The sequence below is a fragment of the Sinohyriopsis cumingii genome, chromosome 10, assembly GCF_028554795.1.
Source record: "Sinohyriopsis cumingii isolate HCF-2022 chromosome 10, ASM2855479v2, whole genome shotgun sequence".
NCBI classification, from domain to species: Eukaryota; Metazoa; Mollusca; class Bivalvia; order Unionida; family Unionidae; genus Sinohyriopsis; species Sinohyriopsis cumingii.
In genome coordinates this window covers 118946687-118970696 of record NC_142970.1, presented here as the reverse complement: position 1 = coordinate 118970696, position 24010 = coordinate 118946687, and the positions used below count along the sequence as shown (strand labels likewise).

Here is a 24010-nt window from a genome sequence, read left to right as displayed (position 1 = left end):
GGAAACAATAATTACTTGCTGGTTTAATAGGCAAAAAGACCTCCTTCACCCGAAGTTAATATGGTTTAACTCCAAAGACAAACTATGTACACAAATACCTACTTGCCTTTGGCACTGAAAGGGTAGGTCGTGACACGTACTTTAGTCTGGTTTATAGTCTATACAACAAATCATACTAAATACTTGACCTGCCAAACTACATTCTCTTTCAAGATTGTTAGAAAAATTAGTTATTTTTCTGCCTTTTTATTCGTATTACTGTTTAGACCAAGTAACAGAAAAGTTCATGATATAATACTTACACCCTGTTTTGTGAAGGATATCATGAAAAAGAAGAAAAAAACAAGAATTCAATAATATGATACTGATTAATATCATAAATAGGAACATACTAATATCATTTGCTGTAAAATTAAAAATACATAAACATTTACTGAATACATTTATCCTCCATCACAATAAAACAATTTCCTCCTTAACAATCAACAAGTTATACATGGCTAAATCTCTTTCGTTACATATCTTGCATTACAGCAAACTTGTTAGCATATACTAGAACAATGAAAGACTTTGATACATGTATCTATGAAGGATGTATGGATGTTTATGTTCATATATGCATACAACCATGTTGAGATGAATTTAAGTATGTACCCCTGCACTTTTTAAAAAATTCTCAATGAGTTTAAAAGGAAAATGAGTTATATTTTGCAAATGAATCTATATCTTCCATAAAGTTATCATACAATTCTGGACAGTATTCAGTTTTGGGAATGAATTCAAATAGAATTAGGAAAAAACTTCAAAAATGCAAATTATTTACAAATAGATATCCACAAAACCCTAAAATTCTGATGCATACATGAAGAAATGAATAGTTAAATGGAAGCGAAATCTCAAAGAAAGATTAAAGAAAATCAAACTTTTTGGAGGTAGTTGGTATTACAGTGCCCAATTGGGATTTAAATCATAATTTCATGGATACAAGAGAAACTGACACAAAATATAGTAAAGGATGCCAATATAACATTGCTGGGGAAAAACTAAAACCAACTGAAGCCAAGGTAAAAGCTGTCTTGAGAGACTGCTCCATCTCGAAACACAATAGGTTCTCTCAAGAGATGTGGCTCCCATAGAAGTATTGTACAAAAAGACAAGAATCCAAGGTAGGATTTGATCATCTTATGTTACTTGTTTAGGCTCGAATAAACAGTAACACAAGAAAGAGTAAAAACAACAAGCCTTGAAAAATATCATTTCTTTTCCTAGACAAATTCTTTAAAAGTGAGTTAAAAAGTATGAATTTACGGTTTAATCCTTTTGAATTCAAGTAATCTGAAATTATTCCAGACAGCATAACATACAATTTCCAGTGTACGAGCCCAACTACTACTGAGAATATATCTCCAAAACAAAGGTTACATCATATTCTTAAATGCAAAAAGGGGCTGACGTCATCATGTTACAGAACATCGTCGAAATTATTTACTTGTTAAAGCTCATGTACACGCAGTGTGGTCCTGACGAAAACCAATCATTTTACTCTAAGAAATACAATTTTAAGAAAATGTTTACATCTTAAAAACGTAGTCCCATCATGACCTCGACAACAAGTAATCATTTTAAAAGAAAAATAGAACTAATTTACGTGGTTGCTACTAATTTTGAATCGAAGTCAGGATCTAGGTCAACACCTGGTGTTTACAAAACAAACAGTCAAGGTGAAAATATTTTCTGATAAAGGTATCGTTTCAAGTGAATAAATTTACACTAAAAACGCATGAAATCAGAAATAAATAAAATTTAAAACTGACAAACAAATAAATTGATATAAATATATATGAAATCAGATAGAATTAAATCAAATACACATAATAAGTACTTTTCAAGAAGGAGAAAGAACCACAATCACTTTACATACAAATATCAGATCCAGTATTCATAGTTTTTGTTAAAATATTGTATTCATTCTTCTGAAAACAAAATTATATGGCCAAAAAGTGATAGATACTTCAAACATTAAATGTCAATCACATTTACATTTGAAGATGTATTTAAATGACTTAACATGTAAATTCATTTCTAGTTTGTTCCTTGACCGTTTTAACACACTGAATATTGTATAACTGCACCTTTAAATTGCTATTTTAAAATAGTTTCTTTTTCATTTCTTTCAGTTACCATAATGATTTTCTCCAGTGTTAAGATTCTCTCCTTGTACTGGGAGTTTATGCCGTTGTTTTTAAGGTTCTAGGTGTTAACATTATTAGTGCTCAATAGTAACAACAGCTGTAATGATGGTTTTGATCAGGCTTTGGGGAAACTTCGAATATATATAAATGTACACTGTACATATAAAAATGAATGAAATAAAAAGACAACTATCACATCCACAAACAAAATCATTAACTCAGAGACTCAAGTCAGTGGCGTAATTTACAGATAATATACAGGAATGAACTCTATAAAGAAAGGATGTAACCAACTGCACCAACTTTAACTGATGACTTGATGTGTGGGATCTGATTAATCTAACATCGGGAAAAAATGGACCACACAACCCAATCATTTGGCAATATCAATCGAATCCGGAAAACTATAATTACTTGCTGGTTTAATAGGCAAAAAGACCTCCTTCACCCGAAGTTAATATGGTTTAACTCCAAAGACAAACTATGTACACAAATACCTGCTTGCCTTTGGCACTGAAAGGGTAGTTCGTGACATGTACTTTAGTCTGGTTTATAGTCTATACAACAAATCATACTAAATACTCGACCTGCCAAACTACATTCTCTTTCAAGATTGTTAGAAAAATTAGTTATTTTTCTGCCTTTTTATTCTCTTTTTCAGGTGAATGTATTACTGTTTAGACCAAGTAACAGAAACGTTCAAGATATATTACTTACCATCTGTTTTGTGAAGGATATCATGAAAAAGAAGAAAATAACAAGAATTCAATAATATGATACTGATTAATATCATAAATAGGAACATACTAATATCATTTGCTGTAATATTAAAAATACATAAAACATTTACTGAATACATTTATCCTCTATCATAATAAAACAATTTCCTCCTTAACAATCAACAAGTTATACATGGCTAAATCTCTTTCGTTACATATCTTGCATTACAGCAAACTTGTTAGCATATACTAGGACAATGAAAGACTTTGATACATGTATCTATGAAGGATGCATGGATGTTTATGTACATATATGCATGCAACCATGTTGAGATGAATTTAAGTATGTACCCCTGCATTTTTAAAAAAAATTCTCAATGAGTTTAAAAGGAAAATGAGTTATATTTTGCAAATGAATCTATATTTTCCATAAAGGTTTCATACAATTCTGGACAGTATTCAGTTTTGGGAATGAATTCAAATAGAATTAGGAAAAAACTTCAAAAATTCAAATTATTTACAAATAGATATCCACAAAACCCTAAAATTCTGATGCATACAAGAATAAATGAATATTTAAATGGAAGCAAAATCTCAAAGAAAGATTAAAGAAAATCAAACTTTTTGGAGGTAGTTGGCATTACACTGCCCAATTGGAATTTAAATCATAATTTCATTGATACAAGAGAAACGGACACAAAATATAGTAAAGGATGCCAATATTACATTGCTGGGGAAAAACTAAAACCAACTAAAGACAAGGTAAAAGCTGTCTTGAGAGACTGCTCCATCTCGAAACACAATAGGTTCTCTCAAGAGATGTGGCTCCCATAGAAGTATTGTACAAAAAGACAAGAATCCAAGGTAAACAATAAAATCTGATGAAGATTACACTGGTAAAAAGGATGATGAGTCTGAAAGGTAGTTGCACAAACTTTTGCTTTATTAAAGCACATCAATTCATATACTTACATCTTTCCCCAGAAACAATTTCCTAAAATATAGAACAAAGTAACAATTTAATATTCATTATTTATTCTTATCATTTCTTGAATTATTTACATCCAACAATATGAACATTTCATTACATCATAAACCTGCATAATGAACTTGCTAAGACTGTGATTTAGATTATGGTGTAAGGAATCTTCAAATATTCTTCACTTGCCAAGCATGCTAGTGATACTGATTTTGTATGTGAGGAAAGAAAATGCACAGAAATTGGTTAATTTAGCAAAATATAAACATCACACGTGTAAATAGCTATACTCCTGATTAGCAATTACGTAAGCAAATTCAATCTCCTCGATACACTGACATGTCAATGTTTATCAACAACAAGCATATTTTTTGCAAGCTTAAAATTACAGTCCCATTAAATTTAATAAAATGATCTACAGTGTATATGTTTTCTTCATATATGAGCTTTATTAGAAATTAATGAGATACCACCATGTAAATATACACCTAGTTTGCAATACTGAAAGAAAGAGCCAATGAAATTGCTCAACATATCTTTTGATGTCACCAAATGTCATAAAATATAGTCCATGCAGCGAAATCAGCGCACTACACTACTAAGATCATGGAAAGTTCAAGCTGCAAAGAGCTCTTCGAGATTACTAACAAGCTAATATCAAGGAACAAATCTGCACCACTTCCAACTACCTTCTCTCCAGCTGACCTTCCGGACATGTTTGCAAAATTTCTTCCTTGACAAAGTACAAACTGTTAGAGATAAAAGTTTGATACCACAATTTCAATTGAATCGTCATCACTATACAGTTGGGATACAGAATTTGAGTGGCAACCATTAGCAGCATCTGAACCTGTCTCTATGGATTTTGTACATACGAACGTGATGAAGAGTGCACCAAAGTTATCTGAACTTGATCCAATTCCAACATCACTGCTGCTTCAGTACTTAGATCCAGTATTGCCTTCACTAACTGATGTTATCAATACCTCTCTCTCATCTATGGAATTCCCATCATTTTTCAAAACTGCCATTGTAAAGACTGATGAAGAAACCAACACTAGACCATAACGATTTAAAGAATTACCGCCCAGTTTCTAATCTCCCATTCATATAAAAAATCTTAGAAAAGGTTCTTCTGTCCCAGCTTGTATCTCATCTAAATTCAAACAGTCTTTTTAGCAATGTACAATCTGCATATCATCCTTGCCACAGTACTGACAATACTCTTCTATAACTAACTAATGACATTCTCTCTGTTTTGGATAGCGGAAAGATTACAGTCCTCACCCTCCTTGATTTGTCAACAGCATTTGACATAATATACCATGATATATTACTTCACCGTCTCCAACATGTATTTGGCATTCATAATACAGATATACTGTGGTTCAAGTCCTACTTGGTCAACAGGACACAAATTGTATCTGCAAATGGAACACACTCCAGCCCAGTTGATCTATGTTGTGGTGTTCCACAGGGGTCTGTTCATGGACCGGTTCTCTTCATTCTGTACACTCAGTCGCTCTCAAGTGTCATAGATCATCATCCAGTGTCTCACCAATTGTACGCTGATGACACCCAAATATATAAATCTAGCCACCCAACTGAAGTTGATGCTACCGCCCAAGGTGCAGAGAGGTGCATTTCTGATGTGAAATCATGGATGACATTTAACAAGCTGCAGATGAATGATGATAAAACTGAGGCCATTCTGATCACAACACAAAGACTTTCTCATTCACATCCTTTACCTCAAACAATAAATATCAGCAGCACCAACATTAAATTCACACAATCAGTATGAAACCTAGGTGTTACTCTGGACAGTACTCTCACACTGCACCAACATGTAATGAACATATGCAAGTCTGCATATCTTGAGCTGAGATGCATCAGCTCCATTCGCAAATATCTTTCAGTTGATGCCACTAAAACACTTGTATGTTCATTAGTACATTCAAGACTAGACTACTGTAACTCAATTATGTCTGGTTCATCTCAATATCTACTCCAGAAACTTCAAAATGTTCAAAACACAGCTGCTCCGATCATACCTTGAGCACCATGATCAGATCACACCTCCCCGCTGCTCTGTACCCTACACTGGCTATCCATTCAATCCAGAATCAAAAATAAAATTTGTTCTCTGTTCTACGTTTCACTGTCGGACTTTAGTCCAACATACCTATCTGACCTCACCCATGTGTACACACCAGCAAGATACTTACGCTCCTCTTCTGACAATCCTATACTCATTATTCCCACTATGAAAACAAAGTCATATGGACAGCATTCTTTTGCATAAAAAGGCCCAGCAAAGTGGAATGAATTGCCCACTGAACTGAGACACAAAGACAAAGTGATCACATTCACGAGGGCTCTCAAAACTCACTTATTTCGACTGCAAGAACAAACCTAAAGACCCAATAATGTTTCCTACCTTAAATATTCTCAGCATGTTTTTTAATGTTTTCTAATTTCATGGTGTTGGTTTTTGTAATCATATCATTATATGTTTTTTTCTGTGACCCGCGACTTGAGTCGTGTGCTAATGTGCATGGTTGTTGTGAACGAGTGTGCGATCGATCACGGTGCATGATTCCCGTGTGTCACGTGTAATGAAAACCACATCTCTGCGATACTAAAAAAAGGCTAGGGAATTACTACTCGAGGCTAGAGAGAGAGTCATACAACACCTCGAGCAGTGCGGAGATTTGTGTTTCACGTAAGTGAAAGACAAAGGGATTGAATACGTTAATATATTTCGGGAAAGTAATACTCTTCGATCCGGGTAAGGAATTGTTTTTATTTTTGTGATAAAATTATAAATGCCGGTAGGTGGGTTATATAATGTGTATTGTATTTGTTATATTATGTATTTTGTTCGATTTACAAAAATGGCACTAACAGCTGCCTCGCTTGGTGCTCAGCATTAAGAGGTTAGTGTTAGGACTGGTCGGCCCAGTGTCAGGATAATGTGACTGGGTGGGACATCATGCTACATGTCTGCGGCATGATGCCCCAGTGCTAGACATCACTATAAACTGCCACATTGCAGACATCGTAGCGATATGACTGAACAATTATTAAAGCTGCGTTAAAAATCAAAATCACATCACATATTTTGTTCATCTTGTATTCTAAGTATGTGTTTTGTATTGTTTTAGGTTTGTTTATTGTACCTCAGACCAATTGTCATAAATCCCACAATCGACATCAAGAGTACTTATTTCTTTGCGAGAGGAGTGAGAGCTCACATAACTTATAGGTGTTGTCTAATGTTGTAAAGCGCTTAGAGCATCTAAAGATTAGGCGCTATACAAAGTCCTCATTATTCTTATTATTATTATTACAAAAGTGCTAATTTAAGCACAAGTTGTTTGATAAATATCGGTGAATGTACGACGAAACTGAGTAACTGGAAGTAAAATAACCATCCTTAAGCCTGGATATATTGAATTTCAATGGGAAATGATGCTCATAATCGCTTTCACCATTTCATTCAGGGACATGTTCTACACATCAACTACTACTCACTAGCTATAATTTCCAATTAACAAGATAGTCCCTGTGGAAAACAAAAAAAAAAAACAAACAATGTCACATAATTGATACTTTACTGGATGAAAATATGGAAATAAACAAGAAGTTATTTTTTGACCAGAAATAATGGCATCATAAAAAATAAAACTTACAAACTATTTATACACATAAATACATCCTGTTCCATTTCCTCAGTTATAATACAGAACTAAAAGAGGAAGTTTAATAAGGGAAATTATGCAACATGTAAATTACATTTCTGGCCAATATTCCTTTACATTAACTTTAGCAATAATTTGTTTGAGATTCAGTTCAATCAGAAGTTGGAATTTTGATCCTCACATTTTTCTTTAACAAGAATCTGTATGACAATAATTTCCTGGAATTCAAGATAAAACTATTTCAACAGACCAAATGCTGAGTGTTGAAACCATGTCCAATATTCTTTAGAAATCAAACAAGGATTTTCAAATTAGGTGTTGTGGTAGAGGATAGCATCTTGGCACCATTTTCATTGAGGAACACTAAGACATAGTTAGAAATCTTTTTGTGAAAACCCCAATATGAAAATAACCTTGTATTTTTTACAAGGAAAGATACTATTTTCAAGATCATATGGCCATATTGAGGGAAAATTTGCATCATTTTAAGTTTGAACTAATCTTCTGATAAAATCCCTTATCAGAATTTAAGGAGTTGCAATAACATTTTCAAGCTTGCCACCATATGTCCATATTTGACCTCAGATCAGCATCATTTTAATTTGTGACCAAAATGACAGTATAAAAAATCTTTTAGTGAGGATCTTGATATGACTTTCCAATTCGGAAGAACAACAGTAATAATACTTTCAAGATTGCCTCCATGGTGGTCATGATGGATAACAGAAGCACACCATTTCTAATATCAAGTAGAGGGTTCTGAATCTCTTGATCACATTCTAAACCTCTTTGAAGTATGAAGACATGAGCTCGGTCTAAGTGAGAAAAAACAAAACCGAGGGAGAACTTGTAGTTTTTGGTATAGAAATAAATGAGCCCCATCTTAACAGCAAAAATGGAAGAATACACAACTAAAAAGCACAGTAATGGGAACAACCAGTCAATTTCCAAGACACTATTGGTTACTTTGTGATTCATTTGCAGTAATGGAGGCGATGTTATTCAAGAAATTTTTCAGAAGACATCTAACAGGAGAGGATATAGTATTTGTGGTTCTTTGATCACTAAAAGCCATGATGTAATTCTACTAGGCTACTTAAAATTGAGCAAAACATGGGACAACTTTTTTCAATGATATTCCTGATTTGAAATGAGAGAGGACATCAACAATGGGATCAAGGGGTGTGATATCTGTACAGCAGATAAGAGACTCAATAGAAAACCAAAAGTGCTAATGGGATTTATAGGAGTAGGACTTCCTTTCGATAAGCAACATACATATTGGGACCATTGCCAGAAAATACAAGGGGATAATAAGTACATATTAGTAGTCACTGATCACTTTTTCTGAATGGGTGGAGATTTTCTAATATGCCAGTTTAATCAGCAGAAAATGCGCTAAAGATTATGGATGAAATCTTTAGGAGATATGGATACCCATTGTTGCTGCATGCAGATCAAGGAAGAAACTATGAAAGTGTCATATTTTCTGAACTTTGTAGAATTTTATTACTTTGTAAACAAGAACAAGTCACAGAAACCAAAGATGATATGGCCAAGCTCAACAGCTGAACCGCACCTTGCTGAGGAAGATAGTCATATCTTAAAGAGGAACAATAAGACCTGAGATCCGCATATTAGGGTGTTTAGCTGCAGCATACCAAGCCACACAACAATTTACAACTACGACACCATATACGTTGATGCTAAGATGAGATACTGCTTGGAAGAGTTGCAAGCAAGGAACAAGTTACAACTTATCGGGAATAAGTCGATATCTTTAAGAATAGATTGAAACATTATAATGGTGTCCTCAGGAAGAATTTAATAAGCAGCAAAAGCAAATTGATCTGTATGATGTGAAATTATCCTAGTTAAATTAGTCCTTGGCTTTGATCGTTACTGAAGCTAGATACAAGGTATTTCACCAAGGCTACAAATGTTGTATGATGATCTGTTTGTAGTCAAGAAGAAGACCTATGGTCTGAATTCTATTATTTTACTGTACCAAAAAGGATAGGATAAGCTGTTACATAAACTGAAGCCTTATGTTGGAGAGAGTCCACCAGAATGGATGATGAAACTATGGAATAAAATAGCAAGGTTGGATTTGTATCAAATTTTTAAGACTAGAATCCAGACAAACATGGTACTTGAATGAATGCATTACGTAAAGTGAAGCTGAATAAATTGTATCATTTACATAATTTGTGGGGGGTTTTACTTGTTCTATCACACTGGACGCATGAAACATGCTTGCTAAAAAATAAGCAAGTACATAACTATATGTGTATAGATGTATAATGAAAAATAATGTGATGTGCAATTTTCAGTCATATCGCTACAATGTCGGCAATGTGGCAGTTTATAGTTATGTCTAGCAATTGGGCATCATGCCGCAGAGATGAAGCATTAATTCCCACCCAGTCACTTCATCCTGACACCAGGTCGACTGGTCCTAATACTAACCTCTTAATGATGAACGCCCAGCGAGGCAGCTCTTAGTACCATTCTTGTAAGTCTTTGGTAAGACTCAGCCGGGGATCGAACCCATGACCTCCTATATCCAAGACGGACACTTGAAAAATAATAATTATACAAATCTGCATGCACTTCAACAACATCAGAACTGAGCAGGATATCGCCTAATCATTTTTCAGGTTGAGATGGCATCAATACTGATTACTGTCAAGTCTCTAACAGTAGAAGAAGAGTCTAGCAGTGTCACAAATACCTAATGGAAGTGGTTGTCATTGGAGATAAAGAGTAACGTGGTGAGCCACATTCATAAGAAGCAGACACCCTAAGATCAAGTGTTGTTTCACTGCAACAACGGACGATTAAGATGCAAATATTGGCATGCAATATTACCTGACAGACAAGGAGAAAGTTAATCATCTGAGATAACTAGTGCATCCTGTAAATGAGGAGGATAACCTATTCCATGATCTAAGTCCTTATGTTCCTTGGAAAAATGATATGGGTGAGCTTCACCACGAAGAATCAAAGCAAATTTGGAAGGAAATGACATGCTAAGATGAGGAAGGAAGACTTCTGTCATCCATGCAGGTGTCTGCACACGTGGATCCAGAGCTTGGTACCATTATGACTAAAGAAATTTTTAATGTGGGGAAAAAAGTTAAAATATAAAAGTTGAATGGGCAAAACAAAACAAAATAGCAGTGCCAATATCCGTTTTCTAACCAGCAATATGTTGGGTGTAAGAATTTGGAAAACATATCAATACCAAGCATGTGTGTGGGTAAAGCAGTGACAAATGTGGGTAAATGGGTCAGCATCACGACAAATCTGGGTAAGTGGATGATATTCCTGCTGTTTCAGCACAATTTAGTTATGGTATGATCTCATGGGAATCGGGCTGTCCTTCATTTATTAATGGTTAGCCAATCATATTATGTAAGGAAAGTGGGTGTGCAATTATCATACATATAGGTAAAAGACAATAGTCTGAACAAGATAAAAGTTTGATATATGAAATGGGAATAGAGACATACCCCAAAAAAAATGTTTTTGAGGGACTTCATCACCAAGAATGAGGGACAGAGCATGAAAATGAGGAACATAAGTGTGTTAGAGTAATAAACATAATACATTCTCTCAAAACATCATTAAATACCAGTAATGCATATTTATAATAAATATTTATGTATAAAAACCAGTACCGACCTATTTACAATATATACAATATATAAAATTCAAGTCTGTGACTACTCAATTCATGCTAAGTGGCTGTAGTAAGCACTTTTCAGGTCCTGCAGCTCATGTTCAGTGTAGATCCTGTCTGTAGCTGACCCTAGTCTACATTTGAAATTAAACGTGCCCTACAGTCTCTGCAAACAATTTACTCCTGAACTCTGATTTTTTTCTCACTAGAGAGAAAACTCGCTTAAAGTGTGCAGAAGAATGAGATATTGTCATTAATGAAAGCATTATTTTTGACAATATTTTGAAGACCACTGTTCAATCTTGCTTCATCTGACCGACAGCAACCCAGGTTTCATCAATTCTGTTTCTCAGACATGACTGATTATATGTGGACTGATATTTTGCCATTTCCAATTTCACATCTGTTACAGTCACTTCCTTGGGTAATAATGCTGAAAATCTTTCAAAGAAATAATCCAAAGATGCCATTTTAGCTTTTAGATGCAATGCTGGATCCAAAATTTTAGTATGCCTTAATAAATCATCCCAGTTGTCCCAGAAGACTTTGTAAGCACCTGTTGATGCTTAGCCATCTAGTTGAAACATTTTAGAATTGTATTTCCTTGGTAACATGTAGAACCTGCATATCTTTGAACACTGCTTGCCATTTACTGCTTTTGTCCAAATAATAATATATATAAAAAGCTGATGAACATTAAGTGGCAGACATGCAGCTGTATGTATCAGGTAACACACACAGCCTAAAAGATATAAATTGGGTTGCTCTTTAATCATAAACCCATATACTCCTCTGTCCTTCACAACCATCACAGTGGCATTGTTAGACCCAAGAGCCCAGCAATTCTTCCAAGGAATGTCATGAACTTGCAATTCATTCTGTATCAGATTGAATATTGCTTCACCTGTTGCACTGCCTTCACAAACAGGGATTGAAAGAATGTCTGATGTTACCGATGATGATAATGGATCAACAGGTCTGATAACATGGGAAAGATCTTGAAGTTTCCTTGATCACTGCTTTCATCTGTAGAAACAGTGAATGGGCAATTACGCATTCTTCCAGCTAACTGTAATGTAGTACTGGCTGTATTTCTTCAACAATAGCAATTCCTTTTGATCTGCCACACTGAAATTATTTAGCAATGTCAGAGTCACTAAACATAATTTTAAAAGCATTTGATACTGATTCAAATGCGCTCATAGGCAGATTGAGTTCAGTAATAATATCTACTAACATAACTTCTGCTCTAATTATATCAGACTTAGGCACAGAGGATGAAGTTGCACTAGATCCAGCCAATAATGAATAAAAAAATCCCACAAAATTCTTAGAGCGTTTAATTTCTTTTTCAAGGTTGGAACCTTTTTCCTGAAATGTTTCTGCACATACCAATCATTCCTCTTTACTGAAAATCAAAATTACAGAGTGTTCTTTTGATGTAAGTTTTGAATCACTTTCATTGATATCCAATTGGATTTTTGAAGCCTTGAATTTTTTGTCCAGAATCAAAAACAACTCATGTAAACAGAATGTAAAAGAATCCATGAATGCTGATTTTTGTATTAGAACTGCCTCAGAACACACATTTGCAATGGCTATTTTAAACCACCGCGCATTTGCAGATTTGATTATTTCCTGTTCTGGTCAGTGATAGCATATTTTATGACAAGTGGAATTTTTATCCTCACTTTTGCGGATTTTCAACACTAAATAGGTATCTGTAGGACGCAAAGGCAAATTTGGGCATTTTGCGGGACTAATATACAAAATGTGGGATGGTAGGCATGTCTGATGGGGAATAAATAGAAGAGATATGATACCTAATAGATATGATGGAGTGATAGATATTATGAATGGACATCTACATCAAGAAACCATGTACATAAACGGTAGTGTAGAACTTGGAGAGGTAGACAGAACTTTAGAGCATGTACATCAGAGATAAACAGTAGTTTGCAAAATGACGTGATTAAAATATTATATGGCACTGGTCTTGCCTCACCCTGAAGTCAGACAATAGACCTAATGCATCAATTATGGTGGAGAATAGCTGACTTTTTAGCTCATGTGGAACTGAGGGAAAAAATGGCTTCAGGGAAAGATCGAGGGAGAAACCAATATTCAGTTGTGCAGAGATTGGGATTAAGTGACAATGTGGCTGGTTATCTGGAAAAAGTTAGTTCAATGTGAAAGGACCTGGAAAAATAACATCAGAAATCTTTGACCTTACAATAAATGGACTTGATCCACATATCCTATCATTCATCTTGGCCAGTGGAGGAAGTATCAAAAAAAGAATGACTTATTTGGTGGTGGCAGTAAATTCATAAAAGGAAATCTCAAACTTAAAAACTAGAAATTCAAGAACTGAATCCCAAAATAACATTCTTGATGCCATACAGAAGGAAAGGGGCAGCAATGAGGCCAAAACTGGAGTTTACAGGAACAAAAACACCCCTGTGCTACAAAGGTGTTTACCACCATAAAGCAACAGATGGCGTATTCCAAAATGCAAGGTGCTTCAAATGCAACACATTGGGGCATATCAAGGCTGCATGTCAATCTACATGATACATACCATCAAAAGTAAAATAAAGATATGAGTATGAGCATATGCCAGGGCCTCTTACATAAATACCACAGGGATAGAAATTTTTCTAAGGTTGGTGAAAATGTAAGGCAGGAAGGTAAAGGAAATACTGCATATAATAGTAACTTAGTAAAAGCATGATAAATATTTGAACAGGTATAAAAGTATTTCAGGCTTGAATAGTTACTAGTAAATGACAGGTAATACTGTATATACTGGAATGTCACTTAGACTTGATAAAAGAAATACAAGAAATTGAAAACCTCAGTTACTCAGTCGTAGTCAACAGATTTCTTACAAAACCAAAATGCAAAGATAGATAATACAAATAACTGCATAGAGATACAGGGTGGTATATCTGTGGTAGGAATACCACAATTAGCAGAAGAAGTATGTCCAGAATTTGTACTTGGTGAACTCCCTGACACACTGTATGTAACTGCATAACAGATGTTCACCACAGAAAGTGCAGGTAGGGAATCCTGGCAGTGTTATCGGTGGTTTAAATCAGTTCGCTGTTGCTAAAATAAACTTGACAGATGGCACCCTTCCAGCATCACAGTAAGTATTGGGTCCAGGATGCTGATCATAAATATATCAGTATAGCTAATGACCTAGGAATTAATCTACCCAATTCTGACCTAGCTAAGTTTAAATAACAAAATTAACAAATGTTTTTATGTAATAATAGAGATGTTTGCGCCCAAGACTTGTCTAATGGGAGAGTTTCATATATATAAAACTGAGGAAAAAATAAAATGAAAGTTCAAACCGTATAATCAATAAGAGGGATCAACCACCTAATTACATGCATGGGATCAGAAACAAAAAAAAATAAAGAGACCCACACTATTGTCTATTTTGCTTTCTAAGTCTTCATTCATTAGAAAATGTCAAACATAAAAAGTTTGTAGGTGTGACCATAGATAATAATTTATTATGGAACGACCATATTGATAAGCTTTGTAAAACACTGTCATCCAAAATTGCCCTGCTAAGCAGAATCAATAAATATTTACCTATGGAAACTTGAAATCTATACTACAAGTCATATATTCATCCAACAATGAGTTATTGTTCAAATGTATGGGAAAACTCTGCTAAATCTGAGCTTGGCAGGATTCATAAACTTTATGTATCATTTTATGTGTCAATATGTATCAGTTTGGACTGTTACCAAGCATACAATTTTGAAAACTCCTGTTTAGATAACATGTTCTATCAGACTTTTTCCTCCTTAACGTGGAAACAATTAGATGGTTTATGGGTACGGCCAAAGTATCAAACACTGTTGATTAAACTAAAATATACATGATGACCAATTTTAGATGATGTTGAAACCTGTTTCTGGTGAGTAACAATATTCACTCCAAAACTGCTCCAGCTGTTAAATCTACTGCATACTGCTAACAATGTTCCCATATTCACCAGATCTAGCTTGCTTATTCATCAGTGACTGTCCACAAGCTATTATTGAACCAGGCATCTGACCCATATTGGCGTTCGCTTCTTTAACTCCAAGTCCTATTTTCAGCAAGCAAAATTAGTTACATAACCGATAAATATAATAGACAGTTAGGGTTAAAATATTCATATGGATGAATTTGAATAGATACAATATGTGATGATATATTGCACCGATACATAGATAAATAATGTTATACCCATAATTTAAATTTTTGTGTTTGTTTTATCATTTTAAAGTACTGTTTGCATTAGATAAGGTTTTTGATTGTACTCAGACTCCAAGAAGAGAGAATTTAAGAAAATACCTCATTTTGAAACCAGTATTTCAGGAGGGTGTTTGACTCAACAGTGTTATCATCATGGTAACGGCACGTCAACTCAGAATTGCCCTCTAGATCTTTCACAGAAAGCATACTGTCCAAACAATCACCAATGGAATTAGGGCACTGGCACTGCATGAACAATTCAAAGTTCAAGTTCTGGCTGAGGGTTCCAAGAATTGTTGAAAGACTGTTGTTTATGAATTCTCTGACAGGGATGCAAACACTTGCATCCAATGTCTGTTCTTTGCATCCAGCTGCTAGTGAAACTCTTACAAAAATAACATAGCTCTTGAAATACAGAGTCAGTCTGTGAAGACGGTCAATTTCAAAGACTCCACAACCACAGTAAATCTGATTTGTTCCCCTCTTCCTAAGTATCGGCCATTTTGCAACACAGAGAGCAAGAAGCCTATGAAAGATTGGGGATGGTAGAAACTTTCCCTTAAAGACAAAACAAAGGACTGACGATCTCTTCATCTCAGGTTTTACCTTAGGAGAAATTACCTCCTCTGGAGTTTTCTCCTTAAGCATAAATGGGGCAAGAAAGAAATCTTCTGCCTGAAAATACAAATTAATTAACTTTCTTGAAAAAAAATTACAAATATTTTCAGAGATAATGAGTCTTTGCTATATAATTTGAATTGTCAATAATATAAACATACAAACAGATTCAAAAGGTCTGGATACCAGATAAACAAGCTCCCAATCGAAAGCAGATCTGCAAATGGAAAAACTAAAACTTACAAAGGTGCTAAGAATACTTGTACAAACTAATAAACGATCAAGGATTCTCCATATAATGACATGACATAGCAACAGAAATTGACAACAAAACATTTAAATGCAAATGTTGAAAGATCTTCAAATAAACAATATATACACATCTGAAACAAAAACACAGCAAAATATATGTGATAAACTCAGAAAATATATAAAAGGAAACTCAGAAACAGACCAAACAAAGAGATTTATAATTTCAAACATCAGTGTTGACTATATATAAAACTTAAAATAATAATAATGAACATATGAAATAGAGAAATAAAGATACTAGTCAGGATTTACCAAGATGAATGGCAGTGGCACACAGGAGCTAATGTTTCTAAACTGATTGAATTATGAAACTTTTAAAATTATGAGCAACATGCTGTAATTAGTTACACCATCATTAAAATGAACAGGTTTATTATGAATTAAAGCAAAACTGCATTAAAGTGCTGCGCCATATTTTCAGTCCATGAACAAGTGGTATCTACAAAGTAAGTAGCTATAAATACTATCTGTAATATGCACATGTACCAATTGATTCTTCCTGTTGCATAAAAACACACCAAGCTGTAATGAATGGATTCCCTTTAGTTGTAATACTATTGAGAAAATAAATGTAACATGGTCAAATAATCATTCAACAGGTGTACAAGTACTTTATGATGAAAGTCAACATAGGAAATAAATTGCTTACAAGCAAATGCTAATAGCATTCAATGCTTTGCCTATATAAGGGTACATGTAAAATATTCACATAGTTTCATATTTCAATCAGATTATAAATATATTTGAAATTATATATCTCTTTGACTTGTATGTACATAACAAAGTATCGTCACTTTAAAATGTAGAAACCCAACTGCAAAATTTAATAAAATCGCAGTACATTTTTTTCATATCATAGAGAAGACAATAAATGCATTATCACAAATGGATTCATTTAAGTCTACATTGAATAATCACACTGTGGAATATATATATATATATATTACTGTGACTATGAACATGACATTTGTTGTTACAAAATTCAACCTTTGAGCTCAGAAATGTGCCTAGCAATTTGTAAGACTGTCATAATAATAAGCAGCACAACTGGAGACAATGGTCACAAATCAGCATAAATTATGAAATAATTTTTATTTGAATTAAACAAAATAAATGAAATGATTACCTTCATTTTACAGTTCATAATGAAGATTTGACAATAATATGCCAGCATGTTCTTATGTTACGTGTATACGCTTGAATAAACAGTGACACAAGAAAGAGTGAAAACAACAAGCTTTGAAAAATATAATAATTTATTTCCCTAGAACAAATTCTGTAAAAGTGAAAAAATATGAACTTACGGTATCAAATAATCAAATCCAAAACCAACCCAAGAATAATCCATAAATAAAATTTTACAAGTCCCAATAACAATATGTTCTACTGATTTCAAGTTTGAGTTCCAACAAAGAATCCAAGATGGAAGACGATGACATAGGTTGTAACCTGTAGTGTACTGATGTCTACAGTTCCTTGTAGAAACATGAAATATCACTCCAGTTTTGGAAATCTGAATACATTTTTGATAAGTGCTGTCTTTTTCAAAAATCTCACATGAGCACACATATTTTCCAGCAAAAAAAGAATTAATCCTTTTGATACCAAGTACTCTGAAATAACTTCAAACAACACAATACCTTCCAGTGCAAAGAAAAAGCCCAACTGAGATTATTTCTCCAAAACAAAGGTTACATAGTATTCTAAAACGCAGTTTCAAAAATTCCCAAGTTGCAAAATCGAAAAGGGAAGGTCACGTGATCGTGTTTTTATCACGTATGGTTAACATGACTCTGACGAAAACCAATTATTTTTCTCTAAGAAATAAAATAAAAAGTTGTTTACCTCTGATACCACGTAGTCCCATCATGAGCTCGACAACAACCAATCATTTTAAAATAAAAATAGAACTTATTTACGTGGTTGCTACTAATTTTCGATCAAGGTCAGGATCTATGTCAACTATGTCAACACCTGGTGTTTACTAAAAAGAACAGTACGGTCAAACTATTTTCTGAAAAAAGTATCATCTCCAGTGAATAAATTTACATTACAACAGCATGTAATGAACAATATAAAATATTAAAACTGACAATTAAATTAAAATAAATATATATTATATCACATATAATTTAATAAAATATACATAACACTTCCCCCATAAAGAAAAGAAAGATTTATATGATAAAGCTTACACTTTACCACAGACTAATTATACATGAGGTTAAAAAAACATAAATTACACACAGTGTACATGAAATAATACAGTGTTATACATGGGAAAGTGAGTCTGCTATTAAATTATCTTTTCCATTGATGTACCTGATGTCAAGATTATATTCCTGTAACAACAAACTCCATTTTAGTAGTCTCTGACTTTTATTTTTCATCTTGCTGATGAAAGGGGGTTGTGGTCACTAAACACAATAATCGAAGAAGGAGCTGAACTAAGGTAAACTTCAAATTTTTGCAATGCCAACATCAAAGTCAAACATTCCTTCTTGATTGTTGAACAGTTTCTTTGGTGCTTTTTTAATTTCTTAGAAAAATAGCACACTGGATGATCAATACCATTTTCATCTTCTTGAATCAAAACTGCTCAACCCCAACATCATTTGCATCAACATACAATTTAAATGATTGGCTGAAATTTGGAGCTGTAAGAACTGACACACTTTCAAGTATGGCTTTCAGTTTGTCAAAAGCCACCTGACATTCTTCCATCCAAAGGAACCTGTCTTTCTTATTCAATAAATTTGTCAAGGATTCAGCAATTATAGAAAAATTGGAACAAAATTTTTGACCGTATCTGGCCATACCTAAAATTCGCACCAGTTGCTTTTTATTTACAAGCACGGGAAATTCAGAGATAGCCTTGACCTTAGCATCTGTTGGGTTTAACTTCTCCATGTCCCACGATAAATCCTAGAAAAGTTACACTAGCACGGCAGAATTCACTTTTAGAAAATTGTTAAACATGCATCAGTGAGTCTGTCAAAGAATTTGAGAACTGTTGCTAAATGTTCTTTCCAGGTGTCATTGTAGATGATGACTTCATCGATGTAAGCATCACAATTGTCTAGACCAGAGGTAATCATATTCATGAGATGATGAAATGTTCATGGCGACACTTTCATCCAAAAAGGCATTACTTAATATTGGTAAAGTCCATCTGGAGTCACAAATGCCGAAATTTCCTTTGCTCTTTCCGTTAGTGGAATTTGACAAAATTCCTTCAGAAGGTCAAATTTGGTGACATACTTGACATTCCCGATCTTATCAATACAGTCATTGATTCTTGGTAATGGGAATGAATCTGTTTTTGTCACACTATTCACCATTCTAATCAGTACACATATGGAAAGTTTTATCTGGTTTTGGAACAAGTATGCATGGTGAACTGCAGTCACTTTTACTGGGCTCTATGACATCATTCTCCAGAAAATATTGAATTTCTTTCTAAAGTATTCCTGTTTGAGAGGGTTCATCCTGTATGAGTGATGTTTCACAGGTTCAGAATTTACAATTTCAACGTCATGGAAAATTTTGTTGGTTCTTGTAGGAACACCTGGAAATAAGTGCTCATATTCCAATAAAACTGTTTAAGTTCCTTTTTTTCTTGCTCTTGCAAATGTGAAAGTTTCTGGTCAAGATCTTTCACAATTTCTGAATTCTGAAGATTTGTCACTCTAATATCAGTAGTATCTGATGATATTCCTTCACTTAAGTCTTCACTGAGTGGGACAGGTACAACTAAATTAATTGCATGTTTAACCTGGCTATCTCTATAATTTATTTAGATCCCAGGAGCACTAATATTATAATTTAACTCATTCATTTTCTTCTTAACTTTGTAAGGACCATAATATCTAATTGGAAGAAAAATTTGAAGAATGAGCAAGGGAGGAAACATCCATTATTACCAAACTCAAAAGTTCTCTCCATTTTAGTTCTGTCAAACCATAATTTCACTTTTGACTTGAACTGCTGGATGCCAAATTCAAGCATAATAGGCTGGAAAGTTCCAGACCTAAAATTTGACCCTTGACCCTTGACCTGATTGGACAGATTTGGGAAGGCCAAATTGAGTAAAAGACTTTATCAAAGCTTTTACTATTGTTTTAGATTTTATATTCCACAAGGGAATTGCCTCTGGAAATCATGTTGGTGCACACATAACGATCAACAGGTACTGGTTACCTAACATGATCTTAGGTAAGGAACCAACACAATCTACCATAATTCAAATAAAGGGTTCATCAAAGGAAGGAATAGCTTGTAGATGAGCCTTAGATATTTTCTGATTGGGTTTTCCTACCATTTGACAGGTATGACAAAAATCTACATTACATGTATTTACCAACATCACTTTTGAATTTTGGCCAACAGAAGTGAGTTATGATCTTGTGATAAGTTTCATTGATCCCTACATGACCAGCCAAATGAGTTTCATGGGCCAGACTAAGTATTTCATGTCTGTAAGGTTTTCGAACTACAATTTAGTTCAATGACCATTCATCATCAGCAGGTACCTCGGGAGGTCTCCATTTTCTCATAAGAATTCCATTTTTAATGAAATAACAGACAGGAACTTCACTAGCTTCAGTTTCACTAATGGCTCTTTGAAACAAAGAGATCTCAGGATCTTTATCCTGTTCGACGACAAGTGATTGTTATCACCCTGATTAGATCCAAATAAGGCATGAAAGTAACCTCATCAAAAACCTGACCAATGCACATGTCAGCTAAAGGAATACTTTCCTTATCTACATCATTCTCAAGAGCTTTCTTTGTCACTGCATAAGTTAGAAATAAATCAGGGAATTCTTTTTCAATTGGATCGACTTTCTGATCCAAGCAAGGCTTGTCAGTTACAAGTGGGTTAACCACAACCTAGTTTCCAGCTAGGTCCTTGCCTAGTAATAAATGAATGCCCTCAACGGGTAAAACTGAGACTTTTCCGACTGTCACAGGTCCTGAGACTAAGTCTGATGACAAAGTTACACAATGGAGAAGAACATTAATGAAGCCACACTCTGCTCCCTGAATAAGAATGTGTGGATAATGCGCAGACCAGTTGTTCTTTTTTGACACACCTTTCCCAACTGAAGGCACCATGCAGAAGTAACAATTGCTGATATGATTTGTTGGTTCTTTCCAAATTAGATTTCCTTTTCCTGTTCAATCGTTGGCAAAGATTTGTTGCACAGGTTTTGCAACATATGTGTGGGGTACACCTCTTTGTCCTGATCCCCAAGTTTGCAGCCAAAATAGAGGTGATAGGCTTTCTAAACCGTAGTGATTATACTGCGCTTTTGTGATGCAAAAGTCACTTCAATACAAACATATAAGAAGTTTTCTGTATTGTTCACACAGGTATGAGGCATCTCTGCTAACTTTGGCTAAACAGAAATGTGTCCCTTTGCAAAATCAAACACTGACAAATAAGAGAGCACGCCACCATATGATTTCGTGAGCTGATATAGGGCAACTTGTTCAGCAGAGTTTATCACTTTTCTTAGATGAGTCAATGAACAGTCTCCACTCATCTGGATCATGAACGATGTTGAGGGTTGCCACCACACCATCAATGTTGTTGAAGGCTATAACATCACCTTACATGATGAAGAATGGGACAATATCCTTTTGATGGTCACGGAACATGGAAACCCTAACATCACCTGCCAGGAGATTCCATGCTGTAGTCTGGAGCCCAACAGCTGTGATGCAAATGTCACTTCACCACAAATACAGCAGAAGTTATCTGCAATGTTCACACAAGTACAATGTATCTCTGCTCACTTTGGCTAAAAAGAAATGTGTCACTTTGCAAAATTATACTGGGAAATAAGAGAGCGTGACACTGTATGATTTCGACGGCTGATGTGGGCAATTTGTTCAGCAGAGTGATGTAGACTTAGTTCTGATTGCATCATCCATGACTTCTCGGAATAACATGATGCAACTCATATCATGTATGATGCAATATCAGCTACAGATTGCATCATTCTTTCCTTTGCCTAAAACGCAAGTACTGTCCAAACCCAGTCACAGATTTAATCATAGATCCAGTCAAAGATGTATATTAGTCATTTCAGTTTAAGCTGAGATCACTTCCCTTTATAACTCATTTATCCTCCAGTTCAACTTATGTCTACTTAGAGCCCTAAAATCTTTATCAAAGTAATCCGAATATGGACAGCATATTTTTACGGATATCTATATCACATATATTATTTTTAATATATAGTTCTATTAGAGCCATTTGGGTTGATGATAATATTATGATTGGTATTCTAATACCATACAGTGCATGTTAAAAGGTGAGGTCACGTCGCACGTGTACAGTATTTGTACAATATACTGTACTATGTTTATTCACTGATCAGGTCAAATTGCAAGCTCAAGTCAACATCTAAATAAACCATGAATTAGTTTAATGGAGGTCAGGAAAACAACACTTCTTCTAGGAAGTACATTTGTGCTTTAGATATGTCATGACTGTCCTAGCTGGTGAGTGGATAAATTATTTTTTTAAAAATCAAGTATTGACTGTTAAGGTATTCTGAAATATAAAATAATTTAATGTTTGGGAATCTTTTCAAGTATTGAAGATTTGTTTATTTGATGTGCATTAAATGACTATATAATGGAATTAAAGTACTGCATTCTTATTCAAAGGTGTACCAGTCTTCTAAAAGTCATAAGCAAATTCTAGATTTAAGCATTTATTGCTCGATAAAAGTGCAGAGCTGAAACAATTTATTCTAAACAAATAGTATCTTACATTAATACTGGGAAACATTAGGACAAGGATACTTATTAATTTTGTTGGTGTACAGTGAAACACAGAAGGACATTTTTTTACATTCAACTTTCATTGTATTTACTTTTTAAAGTAAAACAATTTGGATATTAAAGCAATGTTTTTTCTGTAGTGCTAGCACATAAACATATTAGAACCATTCACTCAGAATACTTTTGGAGCGTTTATGCATTAATGTGAAACTGATAGTACATTTATGAATTTCCAGAAATTCATACTATACTGAAATATATTTTTAATTCTTTCACTTTATTTGTCTTTGTATTTTAGTAAATACATTTATATATTGACCTATAGAAAGCTTGCTGGGTTTTGCCTTTTCTTGTTATGTAGTTTATGCCCTTAGGACATAAAACTATTTAATGCAGTCATTGCCAAGGACACCCAAAACATCAAATTCAGTATTGAAATTGCCCCAGTAGTTGATAGATTTCTAATTACCAGGATTATTCTGGGATATTAATTAGGCCCACCTGGTAGCACAGAATAAAACCCCAATTAAATGTTAGCAAATCTTGCTCATTAGAATCTTACCTCTTTCCATTTAGTCTGGCATTGCTTTTAAGCACATTTCTTCATTATAAGCCATGGTCAAAACTGGACTCCAATATGTATGAGAAATTGCCTCTGTATAGCCAGAGTTGCCATAAATTGGAAAATGCAGTGCACAAAGTGCAAAACAGTTACATGAAACTATTTGTTTTATTAA

General features: G+C 34.2%; 1 protein-coding gene across 1 annotated transcript in view; it reads right to left on the bottom strand.

Annotated features, from left to right (window-relative positions):
- Window positions 1–3866: 3866 nt before the first annotated feature.
- LOC149791101 (uncharacterized) overlaps window positions 3867–24010 on the bottom strand; it is a 128940-nt gene continuing 108796 nt past the window's right edge. Inside the window, exons 14-15 of the mRNA XM_089973281.1 lie at window positions 15645–16220; window positions 3867–3905 (exon numbers count right to left, since the gene is read on the bottom strand). Of these exons, the coding sequence (XP_089829407.1) occupies window positions 3867–3905; window positions 15645–16220 (615 nt within the window). The remainder of the gene's footprint in view (window positions 3906–15644; window positions 16221–24010) is intronic.